At 35.4% G+C, this 14,891-nt stretch overlaps 1 protein-coding gene across 8 annotated transcripts in view; it reads right to left on the bottom strand.

Moving 5' to 3' along the window:
* The window catches only part of LOC114668041 (inositol hexakisphosphate and diphosphoinositol-pentakisphosphate kinase 2-like), a 300,171-nt gene that overhangs the window by 38,249 nt on the left and 247,031 nt on the right, over positions 1–14,891 (bottom strand). For 6 of the 8 annotated variants that reach the window (XM_051920820.1, XM_028823642.2, XM_028823634.2 and 3 more), the window contains one exon: positions 11,659–11,721. The exons of the other annotated variants lie outside the window; for them this stretch is intronic. In XM_051920820.1, the coding sequence (XP_051776780.1) occupies positions 11,659–11,721 (63 nt within the window). The remainder of the gene's footprint in view (positions 1–11,658; positions 11,722–14,891) is intronic. 8 annotated transcript variants of the gene reach the window in all.

Genomic DNA, 14,891 nt, shown 5'->3' with positions numbered 1-14,891 from the left:
TTGGGAACATTTGCCTTAAATAACGAAAACCTTTGCCTTCCTTGTTCAGAGCTTTCACAAAATTCTTCATGTTTCCCAGTTTTATGTGAAGTGAAGGCAAAAATATTTTTGCCAGGTCCACAAGCGATTCATGTGCCACATTTTTCTGTCCTGGAACTAACTTTTTACGGAGTGGCCAATTCTGTCGAGAATAGTGCGACTCTTTGGCACAGCTGTCCCATTCACAGATGAAACAACAGTACTTTGTATAGCCGAGCTGCAGTCCTAGTAACAGAGCAACGACTTTTAAGATCTCCACAGATATTCCAGTTGTACCTGCAACTTTCAGGCTTAACATCGACGAATCAATGAAGAGACAGCACTCTTCTGGGTTGTGATCACAACCCAAGGCCGAGAACAATCCTTCAATGTCACAACAGAAACGGAGACTGTTGACTTGTGCAAAAAATTTGGTCATATCATGATGTTGGCCTTGAAACACAGACATTTTCATACCTGGTGACAGCAAACACCATTCCTGCAGTCTTGAACCCAGCAGCTCGGCTTTTGCTTTTGACAGACCCAAATCTGTGACCAAATCGTTCAATTTGGACTGTTATCAGATGTGGATCGCCTGATGAGCACGGTTCAAAATCCAGGTCAATGTCACTGTCAGTACCCTGCATTGCAGTTTCTTCATCTGGTTCGTCTAAGGTCCAATCCTCTGGTGATTTTGGAATTGGAAGACAGTCGTCATGAGGCATGGGTCTCATTGCTGAAGGCATATTAGGATTGACTTCTTGTTTTTGGCAGAGAAACCAAACACATTAGTCAAACAGAAGTAACAGTCTGTCACATGGTCTTTCTGTTCTCGCCATATCATCGGAACAGCAAACGGTATCGTCTTTCGAGTGCCTCTGAGCCAAGCTCTCAGACTAACAGCACATGTCGCACAGCAAATGTGAGGCGCCCATTCCTTGTCTTGATCACCAATTTTGCAGCCGAAATACAGATGATAAGCTTTCTTCACAACAGCAGTCAACTAACGTCTCTGAGGCGCAAGTGTATATTCACCACAGATATAGCAGAATGTATCACAGCTGTTATGACATTGACGAGACATATTGCCCGACACCAAAACGTCTATAGTATCAAGCTTACTTACTGTTATATTGCTACAGATACTATAAATACACACTGACTATCTATATTAGCCAAATGAGCAGGATCAGTGTATGCAAGCCACCTTTATAGCATGCTGAGACAGGTCAAGCTCGTTCAGACCTGCTCAGCCATGCCCAGGATGTCAACTTCCACAAAACAGCTTTCAACCTGGCCTGATTCCATGCCTGAACATGCCCAGGCTGCACAAACCGTTGTTGATAAGTCACTTACGGGAGCGAAAATGTTTGCATACAAATAAAAGAAAAAATCATGACAAAACTGAAGATTTCTCTGAAATAGAACGTGATGTGATATTCGTGATCAGCACCCAAAAATCTATAAGAAACACCCAACTGTGTTCAAGAAGCAAAAACTTTGTTGTGCACGGTTTTTGGTAATGACTCCTGCATTTTTTCTATGTTTCATCTCCTGATCTTTTCATTAAAAATTTTACAGTCTCTTGCTGAGACAGAATTTAATGGGGATCCCGAGATGCAGCAGGGAGTTAATTGACTTGAGTTAGTAGACTCATAACAACAAACATTAAATTAGCAAGTGTCAGAAATGGCATCTAAAGTGTATGGCAATTTAATTAACCTAAAAGGGCTTAAAGAGTCACAACTTTATGTATAAATATAAAATCTTTAACATTGGGGAAAGTGGCTTTGGGCAATCAGTACCAATTTAAGTATCTATTTAGGGTGTCAGTAGTTATAAATGATTTTTGTATGACTGCATTAATTGATTTAGGAGCCGCAGACAATTTTAATAGCTCTCATCTTAATAAATTTAAGATTAAAATGTTACTTCTCCAATACAGTCCACCAGTTCTATTGGTAGATGGGAAGCACATTGGGGAGTGGGTTCTGAAGTACATATTACCAACACTTAAACTTAAGACTGATGTGCTTCATTACGAATCCATCATGCTTTCTGTAAATAACTCACCAGTTCCGCAGTTTATTCTGGACCTTCCTTTGTTAAGACAGTATGATCCACATATTGATTGGCATAAACAATTTCGTTGTTCCTTTGTAAAAGTGACAATGACAATAAAGATCTATCTATCTATCTATCTATCTATCTATCTATCTATCTATCTATCTATCTATCTATCTATATTGTTCAGTGAACCACACTTTGCATGCATAACTGTTTGCTTGGAATTTTTTGTCTAACAATCTTTAGTTGCAATCTTAATGGCCTACCCTCTGTGTATCACGAATACCAAGAAGTTTTTAGAAAGGATTTGTTGTCAGAGTTACCCCTGCACATAAAATATGACAGGGAAATTGAGTATCAGACAGAAAATCAATAGCACAAAGGGAAAATCTATGCCCTGTCCAATGAGGCATTAAAAAAACATATTCCGAGAGAATTTGGAGAATGGTTTTATTACACCTGCTAATAGTTCTATAGGAGCAGGTTTTTTCTTTGAGGAAAAAAGGACGGAGATTTAAGACCATGTATCAATTACTGTGGACTAATCAAATAACAATATTATCTAATTCCTCTCATACCATCTTTATTGAATCAAATCACTGGGTCCACTATTTTGACTAAATTAGACTTACAGAGTGAATATAATTTAATCCAGATCAGAGATGGTAATGAACAGAAAACAGCATTCAATACCTCCAATAGTCATTAGAGATATAGAGTCATGTCTTACAGATTTGCCAACGCACTGGCAGTTTTAACAGTTATTTGTAAACAATATTTTTGTTGACATCTTGGAAAATTTTGTGCTGGTGTATATTAATGAAATTCCTTTTTTTTTCCAGAAATCTGGATATAGATGTCCAACATGTAAAAGAGGTTCTATGAATATCATCTTTTGACTTGAGAAGTGTGAGCACCATCGAAAAAAGATTTGTCTTTGGGGTAGGAAATCACTCATAAAGGACTAGCAATGGACTAATCTAAGATAACTGCTATTCTAAATTGGAAAAAGCTAGAAAGCACAAAAGGTACAAAGATTAGTAATTACTATTGTTGCTTCATAAAAAACTTATAACTTCTGTAGCAGGGATCTCTGTTTCATGTGAGAAGAAGAATCAATTGATTGATGTTAATCAGTTAATTATCAGTTTTGCCTTTGGCAATACCAGTAATTAATTAATGTTTTCTTTACCTTTTATGGAAGGGCGTTCCTGTTGTTAGACTTGTATCAAGGTAACTGAAGCACACTCATTTTAAGAAACAGAATGATACAATTTATTGATAAACAAGAATGATAGAAATATGATAACTGCACATATATTGACATAGAAGACGGGACGCAAGACAGACAAGACAGAAAAAGGCTGTCTATTTACTAGCTATTTAGAGTTCTACTTTATTTTGTCACAGACAAACTATTTTACAATATGTAGTCTTTAAGGGAGATGTCCGATGTTGTGTGGAGTTGTTGTTCAAGTGGAAGATTCTTGTTGTGTTGGAGTGCACTCCTTGGTCTTTGCTACATGATCCTTTATCCATGGTGAAGTGTGATGCTGCCATTGTCAGCTCACTGTTGTACTCTATACTTTATCCTCTGCAACTTCAAAGAGAAAAACACTACTCTTTCTGGCACAAGAGTAAAGGTGCTTAAGTCCCAACTTAAGAGCAATGCTTGTTTTCAGTCCTCTTAAAGCTGGACTCAGTCACTTGCACAGAACTTGGCTTGGCAGAGTGGATCTTATAGCTAGTTCAGTGTGTCCAGCTACAAGGCAGAAGTAAGGCCAGCTTACTCCCAGGCCAAAGTAAGTTTGTAAGCTTTTTACTCCACAGACGGTGGATTGCTTCTTACCTCAATGCCAGAAGCTTGTTAGCTTTCAGCTCCTCAAAGAGACAGAAGAGAGGAGTGCAGCTGGTTCTGAAGGAAGGTGTAACCTCTGGTGATTGGATTAAAGTTACTTCCAGTTATCAAACAAGTAAGTGTCTGCTTATAGGTACCTCATTTTGTCCATCACATCCACTCAAAGTTCAGTTTTGAGGTTAAAAGTCTAAAATGAAACTTCACTTGGGCATCATTTTGTCTGAAGAGGACTTTGTAGGGGTGTCAGCTCAATTCTGATAGTTGGGTGGTAGAGCTACATTTCAGCCATTCACTGAGGAATACTGATGGGGGTGCAGCTGGATTCCTGCATTCCTGTTAAATCTTCTGTCTTAACAGCCCTTGTGTGATACTAAAAGCCTAGCAAAACTGACAATAATAGTATAACAACAACAACAATAATAATAAAAATAATAAATAACAATAATAATAATAGTAGTCTTTGTTCTACTTCTCTATTACATCCTTAACTAGGAAAATCATAAGTGGTTCATTTGGACCCATAACATTAAAGGTGCTTTTGAGAAACTAGGCCTCTAATTTACTAGAGTTTTAATAAATAATGCATTCTATTTGTATAGCACTTTTCCCAAGCTAAAAGCACTTTACAGAAATTCCGACAAATTGACAACTGGGTATATACTGTATAACACTGGATACAAATAATATCCACATAAAACACTACATAAAGATAAATTCAGGATATACAAAGCATTGAACAAATAACAATTAGTGACACAAACACAAATTACGTAAAGCACCTGAACAGAGAGAGTAAATGGTAAAAAGGGGGAAAAGGTCAAGGTAATTTAAACACCTTCTTGAATAAATTATTTACACAGTATATATAATTTTTTTTTAAGTATAAACTGAGTCAGCCGATCCTATTCAGTTACGGAGGTCACAACAAAGTCTGGATGCTATAGAGCTATAGGCTCTGCCACCCACAGATCACAGGTTAGTCTGGGGCATAACGGAATTGCCAGACTCAATGGACCTTAGCAGGCAAACAAGACCATAGTGACAGAGGAGGATATTGATCTAGTCTGGTGCAAGGCAATTTAAAGTTTTATAGGTTATTAACAGAATTTTATATTCAATCCTGTAAAAAAGTGGTAGCCAGTGAAGGCAGAGCAGGATGGGTATTATTTGAATTTTGAATCGTCTGGAGCTGAGACAAAAGCTTAAAAGAGGCATCTGCCAATTGCAAGTTATTGTAGTCAATGAAGGATGTACTGTAATAAGAGCATTTGTAAGTTACTCAGCATTACAAAAGGAGAGGAATGAACAAAGATAAGGAAGTAAGAAAGTTTCTTGTGGTTTATGTGGGTAGAATAAGAAAAGGAGGACATCAAAAATGACACCAAGGAGCTCATGTTCTTAAGCTGAGCTTTAGTGCCAATTAGCATGACTTTGATTTTGTTGCAGTTTAGAGAGTTATATTTCATCTAGGTTTTAATTTCACTCTGATAAACGCTGTGAGCTGATAAATAAACTGACAAATGTTCAACACTGAAATAAATATCTGCATCAGATCAGATCTCCAAATTAGATTATCTGCATAACAATGATAACTCAGTTAAAGATACAAATAATACAGCCAAGGGGAAGCATGTAAATACATAGAAACAGAACAGCAGAGGGCTGAGGTCACAGCCTTGAGGAACTCCTTGTGTGACTGGTGCTGACCTGGACCTGCTGTTGCCAAGACTAACAAACTCTTGCCTATCATTTAGAATGTTGTCCGTTGTAGACAGTAGAATATCATGCTTGACAGTAATCAAAAGCTGAACTAATGTCTAATAGAATTAATAACATGGTTTGCAGAGTCTGTTGCCATAAGCAAATCATTAATTACCTAAAGCAGAACAATTTCACAACTGTGCAGTGCTCTGAAACCAGGATAAAAGGGCACCATTAGTGTATCAGTTGGGATTATTGCATGAACGCAGTATTTTGATAAGTGTGGTTCAGATGGGGTCCAGTACATAAGGTGTAGGCAGCTCCTTACAAAGCATGTCATCAATAGATGTACAGGGTAGATATAATTGGTGAAAATTTGAAAAGGAGCTGGATAGAGAAGGAAGAAAGTAAAAATATAAAAGTAGGGTGTATGTGTGTTAATTGAATTATTTAGGTTTTTATAATTTTATCATGGAAAAAGGAATTTTTCATAATCTTCAGTTGAAGAGGTGATCTTGCCAGATACAGGCTGAAGTACTTTATCAATTACAGAGAATAAAACCCTTGGGATATTATGGTCACTCTCTATTATTCTGCCATAATGTGCATTCCTGGCTTCAGTTAGTGCATCTCTGAAAGCCCTTTGATAGTCGGAGAAAGCCTGGCCATATACATTCTATCAAGGCACCAGCCAGTTGCTTTCATATATAACAATTCTGAATTACACTGTGGAGATGAATGCTTAAAAGAAACCTCCTTATGTTTTAAAGGAGCTATTTTATCTACAGCTGATTGAAAAAATGAGTTATAGTGGTTAACAAGACTATCTAATATGGAAGGAATACTGAAGACAGAAAAGATCCGAAATGGACTGAGTAAGGACAGAGGAAGAGAGGTTTTTAAGGTTTCTCAAACAAACTTGACGTTTAAGAGCAGGAAGAGGCATTAAAGTGAATATCACTGCTTTCTGGTCAGAGAAACTCAAGTCAGTACTGTAAGTGTTGCCAACAGATAAGCCAGATGTACAGTCTGGGTCTAATTTGTGACCACCAGAGCGGGTAGGAAAATTAATATGCTACACGTCAAAAAGTACTGTAGGGATGAGAATTAATTGGTGAGCTTACTTGTGGGAATGTCAATGTTGATATTAAAGTCGCCTACAAGAAAAACTGACTGGGAAAGAGAACTTAAATTATATCAGACAGATCAGATAAAAAAGACCCATTGTATTCTGGGAGATGATAGAGAACAACAGATTAGATAAGAACAGATTTTGTAATTAGATTAAGAGCAAAACGCTCAAAGGACAATAGTCATTAAGTTGGTATTCTTTTGATGTTTAGCACAGTACACATAACTCAACTTTGTCACCTCGAATTGGGACACAAGCTCTTTTGGTTTTTGCCAAATTTCAGTTAAATATAGCTTATCAAGTTTACAGTCTATAATAAATTTTGACACATCCAGAGTTAATTTCAATATAGTGCAGATTTGACAAATTGACACCCTTATTCTCAAAACACCGTATAGGATGGTGTATTCCAGTCACAGCCTGATGATGGCTGTGTCCCGATCCATAGTGTAAATATTTCAGGCTATGTAAAATAACAATGTCTTTTAGGACATTGTAGCTCGTTCATTTGCTCTGAACAAATTTTTTGATATGCAGAGGTTTATCACAAGAGTATTTCAGCACAGTGGAAAAACAATACTTATCTGAGAATAGCAAGCTGACTTAAGAGCAGCACAAGCAGAGCAGGGATGTTGAGATGGGAGGGGGTACAGGTGACCAGTGAAAACAGTGCAGCATGTCAAAAAGAAACACAAATCAATGCCACTAGAGGTTTGATCTATTGAAAACATAGGAAATGTTATAAGATAATGTAAGAATGATAAGATGCACATGAAAATAGTTACCAGAGTTCAGAGAATCCAACACACAGCCTTAGTACTACAGTCTCTCAAGAAAGGAAACCCCGATGGTAAAGAGGCAACAGTCTACAAAATGCCACATAAATGTCATGAAACACAGCATGAAGTATACAAAAAGGAAATCAAAGTGGTCGGCAGGACAATGGCATCTGTGAAATACTCACAGGTGAGTGCTGGCATCAGCTCATTTCACCAGTTGAAGCATGTATGCTACCGGCGATCCAGTAAATCAAAGAAAACAACATTCCCGGAGCCTAGATCTCCAAAATGCAAAGAAAAATGTTCACAAATCAGGCACCAGTGGGTAACTTAAATATTTTCATCCAGCGAACGACACAGATAATGTCCCTGAGGCCCCAGACCTAGAGAGACATAATTACCAGAAGTGGCAGCAAGTGTGCGCCACTGTTTCCTCTCAGCAACTTTTAAGACATCCAGATCCTACTTTATAGTTTTTCAAAGAAACGGATGCAGAATAAAATACTCGGAAACCCATTTAATTTCCCAACAACATAAGAGCTTATTTCAGCTAACCCTTTTCAGATTGTGCCACATTTTGGTCTAAATTTGACCAATTAAGATTAAACTAGTTTTTGAACAAGTGATCTGCCAAAATTACTAGACTCTAATGGTTTGATCACCTCTATCCATGAATTTTATCTTAATTATTTCAAAATACTAAATCTAGACAGGCTTCTAACATAATGTTAGAAACAGTAACTAATTATGTTTCTGATCTTGTTCTCCAATATTTAATATCTGGGTAACTAAAGTCCTCCACAGTCAGGATTGCTAACAGTATAAAATATGTATATCTATAAAAATGTACTAAATTTACTTTAATCTTATAAATCTCCAAAAAAAAAAAAAAAAAAATCACTGTCCATAAATAGCTATCTTTCTCACGTTCAGTGATCTAAACATGTCAGTGAACTCGTGTCAAGAAATTCATGCAGATCTACTGATCTTTAAATTTGTCCTAAAAGGTTGCTTAAATATAACCTGTGACATATAGATCAATGAATCAGATCAATGAATCAATGTTGTGGCTGCCTACATAGAACGCAGCCTGTCTTGACAAGGAAAAACCATGCCCTAATAGGTTAAATTCATCAATCAGTCATCAGGGATTATGGGAAAAGGTCGCTAAAGTGGAAAAAATGGAACCTTCTAAAGTGAATGATGATGGCAATGTCCCCAAAAATGTTAGACGGTGCTCATTTCAGTCAGCTTGAACAAAGAACTCCAAATTTATGCAATGTATAAAATTGGAAGAGCACAATAGTAAAACTACATACTGTATATGATATAAAAATAATTTTCTATTGCGTCTGGTGGTGTGAAAGATGTGTGTAGCCACGCTAGCAGTATTAAGTAAAACACAATTACAAAGGCAAGAGCCCAGCAGTCATGAAAAAGTCATTTTTTTGCAAAAGGGCACCCTAAAAAGACCACCACTTTGAAGCACAAGGTAACAGAGACATAACTTAAGATGGCCAACTTTGTTATACAGAACAGTTTACCTTTCAGGGTAATGGATTAATTCAGTGCTAAGAATGTGAACTGTAAACACACCAAGTCCTCCATTCTAGAGAAATGCTTTAACGAAAACAATTTAGCAAATGAACAGTGATGTTTTCAGTAAGACATAGCTAAACACACATTTCAAGCACACCATGCATTCATATTCTTGTCCACGTAAATGGTAATCCAACCCAACCCTAAACCCCCCATCCTTTCAAAAATAATGTGCAGTGTAACCATGCACGGTATACTCATTCCCATCCCTATGATTTTACCAGGTTTCTGTAATGGTTGTGATTATTTTGTTGTTTCATTGTGAATACTTCTAGCATTAAGGCAAACAATATTTAGTCATCTCATTTTATTCTGGGCTTTTACCCAGAAGTAGAAGTTTAAAATTTATTTTTACATTTTTTAGTAAAACAGTACATGGTTTTAAAGTATGTGAAGTTATAAACCTGGCCTATCCTAATCTCCCTTCTCCCTGTCCTCTAGTTTAAACAATCCTGCATTAACCTACACAGGTGCTCTTGTGTGGTGTAGTTTTAATGTGGTCCATCTTGGTGGTACAGCTCTTATACCTTCCAGAAGACCTCACAAAATTTGGATTTCTTTCAGTGAAAAAAAATGTTTTAATGTTTTAAGTGTACATTTTTCCAATATGTATAAATGCCATTTTATAAATAGTTTCAGTCACATACTGTAGTAGTAGTAGTTTCAATAATCCATATATCCTATGGCAACCAATCAGGAAAACAGACAGAACAAAATTTTGAAATAAATTCAATACACTATTTTCACCATAAACAGACCTACAGTTCACAAACATGGATTCTAAATGATGTTACAAAAAAAGTCTTAATAAAATATTAATAAAATAGTGTTATTCGTGTGGTACACCACTGCTTGATATATAATTTTCTTAAAACAAAGTAATATGTTTGGACATATTAACTTAATGTTATGTGTTCAGCCATCCACTTAATATATGCAGTACATTTAAAAGTACAATTTAAGCCAAGAGGCATGATGGATAATGAATATGAAGGAAATAATAAGATACTGATGATCTCTCTGAATTTTAACATCTCATTTCATAACAATTAAACATAGAGGACATACAGTATGAGTATTGGTTGTTATTAGCTCAGCATCTCTCAGTTCTATCAAGTGTGATAAAGCATGTTAAAGGTCTGTGGCAGTGTGTAAGTTTTAATTAAAAACAGTGCACTTCCAGTGCACACAGTTATATGAACAAGTGTCCCTGGAGTGTTGATGGGGAGGTTGGCTGGACCTGAATTCATGTTTTTTAAGTGAGTTTGCCATTAGGACACTGAAGGAATGGCTACTGAAAAATGGGCCTTTGCAATCATATGTGAATAATTAATTAAAAATCAGTCATTTCAAACAGTAGCAGCCGTTAGAAATACTAATGTAATGTCAGGTATATTTTAAAATCAGTTTAAAAGTATCAATTTCTATCAAAGACATGAAAATCTCTGGATATGTCCAGACTTTTGACTGGTATTGCATAGTATGCAGGTGTATTGTGTGTGTGTATATATATATATATATATATATATATATATATATATATATATATATATATATATATATATATATATATATATGGTTGAAATAGTTTACTGTCAAATAAATGCAAAGAGTACGCGACACGTGTTTCACCCTCGTTCTGGGCTCATCAGGCGTACACACTCCACTGCACTCCCTCTCGGGAATCGAACCTCAGACGTCAGCGCCAGAGGCGATGCCCCTAACGTTGCGCCACGGCGTGTGGTTCGTTTATTTGACAGCATGTACATCAGGGTAATTACATTCACGGCATTCGTAGTCTGTGTCACAATCTGATTGTATGGGTGGTTACCTACCAGGTATATATATATATATATATATATATATATATATATATATATGTGTATATATGTGTATATACACATACACACACATATATGCAAGAAAGAAAGTGGTTACAATTAATTTAATCTTGTTTGATTGAACAGTTCAGCTACACAAAATGAAATAGACCAGTAGTGTAAAAATGAAATTAATATCAGTTCCCAAACAATCCATGTCAAAAAGTTCTGTATCACTGTTACAATAATAATAATAACAATAATAATAATAATTTTCTGCATAAAAGTCTGAAATAATATGAAATTGTTTTAAAATTATTTTTTAACATGTGATGCAACAGTGCCTGAAATGTTGCAGTTGGTTAAAAGAAAGCAAATTAAATTATAACTACAACATGCATGTAAACAGTAGTAGAGATACTTTGTATAAATTTGATCAATTACAATAAATAATCATCAGGTGAAGGTGATATAACTCACAAAGCTATGGAGGAAAATTCAAAATGACAAGATTAGTGGATGAGAATTTACTCATATCAATGGTTTAAATCAAGGAAGGGAAAGTAGCGGGTTAAAAAAACATAAGCAATGATGCTTATAAAAGTAAGAATGAAAGTGCTTTACAGAGGCATGCAAAGCAAGGAAGGTGAGGGTGTGGAAATATACTTGAAAGAAGCAACATACCATTAGTCGGATGCTTTGCAAACGACACAGAAAATCGCTTTACTGCTGGCATAGATAACAACTCTGAGGAAATAAAAAAGGTCACTGGTGTTACCATCTCTTACTCTGCATAACCATCACAGGGAGGATATGGATAAAAATAACACTGAAGAGCAGAATAGCGAGTATTGTAATTTTTTATTTGGTCAGCACTGTGCAAAGTAGGTATAAATCAGAGGCAAGCTGTCATAAACAATGCTGTTAAGGGTAGAAATATACAAAATTAAAACATGTTATGGCAATGCTGAAGTAAGGAAGGAGATTTCATTTGCTAATGACCTTGATAAAAGTGCTAACCTAAAAGCCTATAGGTAACTGTCTATTTGAATGCTATACCTTAACTAAGGAAGGGTATGCAGTATAGCAAAAAATATATAATAATAACATTTATATATTGTAAATGTTTGTGATGGAACTACAAGCAATGTTATTCTAATCACAAAATTTAAGACTGTACAGTGCTGTTGTGCAAGGCTCTTTCAGTAGTACATGTTTTTACATACACCAAAATTGTCGAGTCTTACTGAATTTCTAAATTATTACACAAATAATATTCTACATACAGTGTTATTATGATTGACACTATGAAAAATACATTATTTTTTCAGTTTTTTATTTAGCAATTTCACTGCAGAAGTGAACTGCTCTCTTTAAATACTAACAGTCCCAACAATGCATAATAACCATGCATTGAATTCTCAGAAGTTTAAAGATAACTGATTATTAAATTTAAAACTAAATTTAAAAAAAAACAAAATATGTAACCAATATCTATTAAGAGCTATTCATTCAATTAATTTCAAATAAACTTAATTTTGCATGCCGCTTCTGTAAGACGGGTGTAAGCTCAGGGTGCTGTAACAAGTTTATAGGTAAACAACAAACTATAAACTTTACAAAACATAATTAGAAACTTTACAATTAAAGGTTAATTTTACAAAATTGTGTTATATTGTATAAAATTCAAACATAATTGCAAGACTAACACTGAACTTGAAACTTTTTCAGTGCTTTGAAGACAGTTTTACACAAATAAGGATGCCTAGTGGAAAAACATAATTTAATTCCTTAATCAACTGAATATTGAAGAAAAGAAAATGGCACTGAAAACAGACCTTCCAACTATAAAAAGTAAGAAGTATTATTTGTTGATATTTCATGGTGTACCGTTTCAAAAATCTCTTTATAATTTGTAGGAAAGAGAGGTGAAGCAATGACGAGAAGTATGAATTTAGAAAAAAAAATAAATTAGTGAACTGATAGTAATTAAAAAAAAAGAAAAACATCTTTAATGCAAACACATTTTTTAGATTTATTTGTGTAAAACATTTATGTGAATCCACAAAGTCCTGAAAAATAAAGTAAAATGCTATTTTTTTCTAAGTGTAATAGTTTCTACACACTTTACTATGTGACATGAAACACCTGGGTAGACACAACATATTAACATTAGAATCCCTGAAGCCTATGAAAAAAGTTTTACTGCCAGGCCAACTTAAGTTCCTTCACAACCTCTCACCAGTGTCTTTGTTTTGCAAATGTATAAATAAGCACAGGCAGCCTGCTATCCCATCCCCCACTAATGCAGCTGAAGTTTGACACAAAGTTCTCTGTTCAATTCTGCTTAACTGGGTGTGAGGTGTCTGGAATCGTATAGGGTAAATAATATATTGTTATTTGGAATACAGTACATACATTTCATGTGTCTTCCGTGTCTACAACGATGTGGTTAAATGTTGGATGACAGGAAATGCGAGACAAGAAATGCTGAACACATAACTATAACAGAAACATTTTTCATGTTAAAGTAATAATGACAAAATGCTGACATGAAGGGTATATTGTGTGAAGATTGAAGTCTAAATATCAAATAAACACTTTGACAAAAGGTATAAGAAAACAAGTGCACTTTTATTCAAGAATATAATCAAAGAAAAATAAATCATTCAATTTACATGTTGCTGTAAATGAGTAAAAACCCAAGCCCAAATATCAATTGACAGAAAATCGACATGTCTGCTTGGCTGGCGCAGAGGTAAGATATGCTGCCTCGTAAGCAAAAGGTTGCGGGTTTGAGTTTGGGCTTTCCTCGTTTTGAGTAGTGACCTGCTATTATTATTATTACTATGATAAAAACATATATTTGATTCGAGTCTGTAACATCTGGTGTAAATTTTTGCTACTTGTAAATGTTAGCATTTTTTTTATTCTCTCAGTCACGTTTACGTGGTACAATGAACTCTCTCTGAGTTGATGGCATTCATTTCCATTATTTTCACAACAGCAGCAATGGTCACAGTTGGTGCTGCAGTTGATGCCTGGTCAGAACTATTTATTGTACCAGCAATCAAATATACGATGTCCTGTGACCGTATCAGACTATCATGTGGCATTTGTGCTTTGACAACAAAGATACCCTTGCAGAATGTGTGAAAAACAACAGATTTGCTGTGATCTCAGTCATCTGGCTAACGTATTGTTGAGAACTGTGTTTTGAGTTACAACCCAGGGTAACATACTGCTGTTGATGAGCAACTGTTTCCAACCAATGTCCATTGTCCTTTCTTGCAATACATTTCAACCAAGCTTGAAAAATTTGACATAAAGTTTTGGATTATGGCAGATTTGGAGACAAAGTACATGTGCAATGTCACTCTTTATTCATTAGGAAAAGATCCCAGTCATCCCATGGGAGAAAGACTTTCTGAGACTGTGGTCATAAAGCTTTTGCAGCTGTTTCTGGAAAAAGGAAGAATTGTAACAAAAGACAGCTTCTTCATGTCACTTCACAGAACTTCTACCTGCAGTTAAAGTCACTTCAGTGTGTGAGTAATTCTCCATGCTAGTGTTTAGATCTGGCAATGCCATGCTGACGAAGAAGTCTGTCTGGGCAACATCAGAAAAAAAAAAAAAAAAAATATGTTCAAATGACAATGCGTTTTCAAATAGAGACATTTTCACGCATGGATGTGTATATGCATGTGCAAGAGAGGCAGAGACAGATTTGATGTCATTCAAGTGGTTACTGGTATAAAAAAATAAACACTTTTGCAAAGTTATAATGAAAAAAGTGTGCTTTTATTCAAGAAAAAAACTGAATAACAAAAAAATTCAAATGACAACAAGATACCAAGAAGTCATGATTCACCAGTGTTTGTGTGTCTGCTTATATCCCTTCAGTGATATCATTTGCA

This window comes from Erpetoichthys calabaricus, chromosome 17 (assembly GCF_900747795.2).
Source record: "Erpetoichthys calabaricus chromosome 17, fErpCal1.3, whole genome shotgun sequence".
Taxonomy (NCBI): domain Eukaryota; kingdom Metazoa; phylum Chordata; class Cladistia; order Polypteriformes; family Polypteridae; genus Erpetoichthys; species Erpetoichthys calabaricus.
Note: the sequence above shows the minus strand (reverse complement) of the source record. Positions and strands in the feature narration are given on the sequence as shown.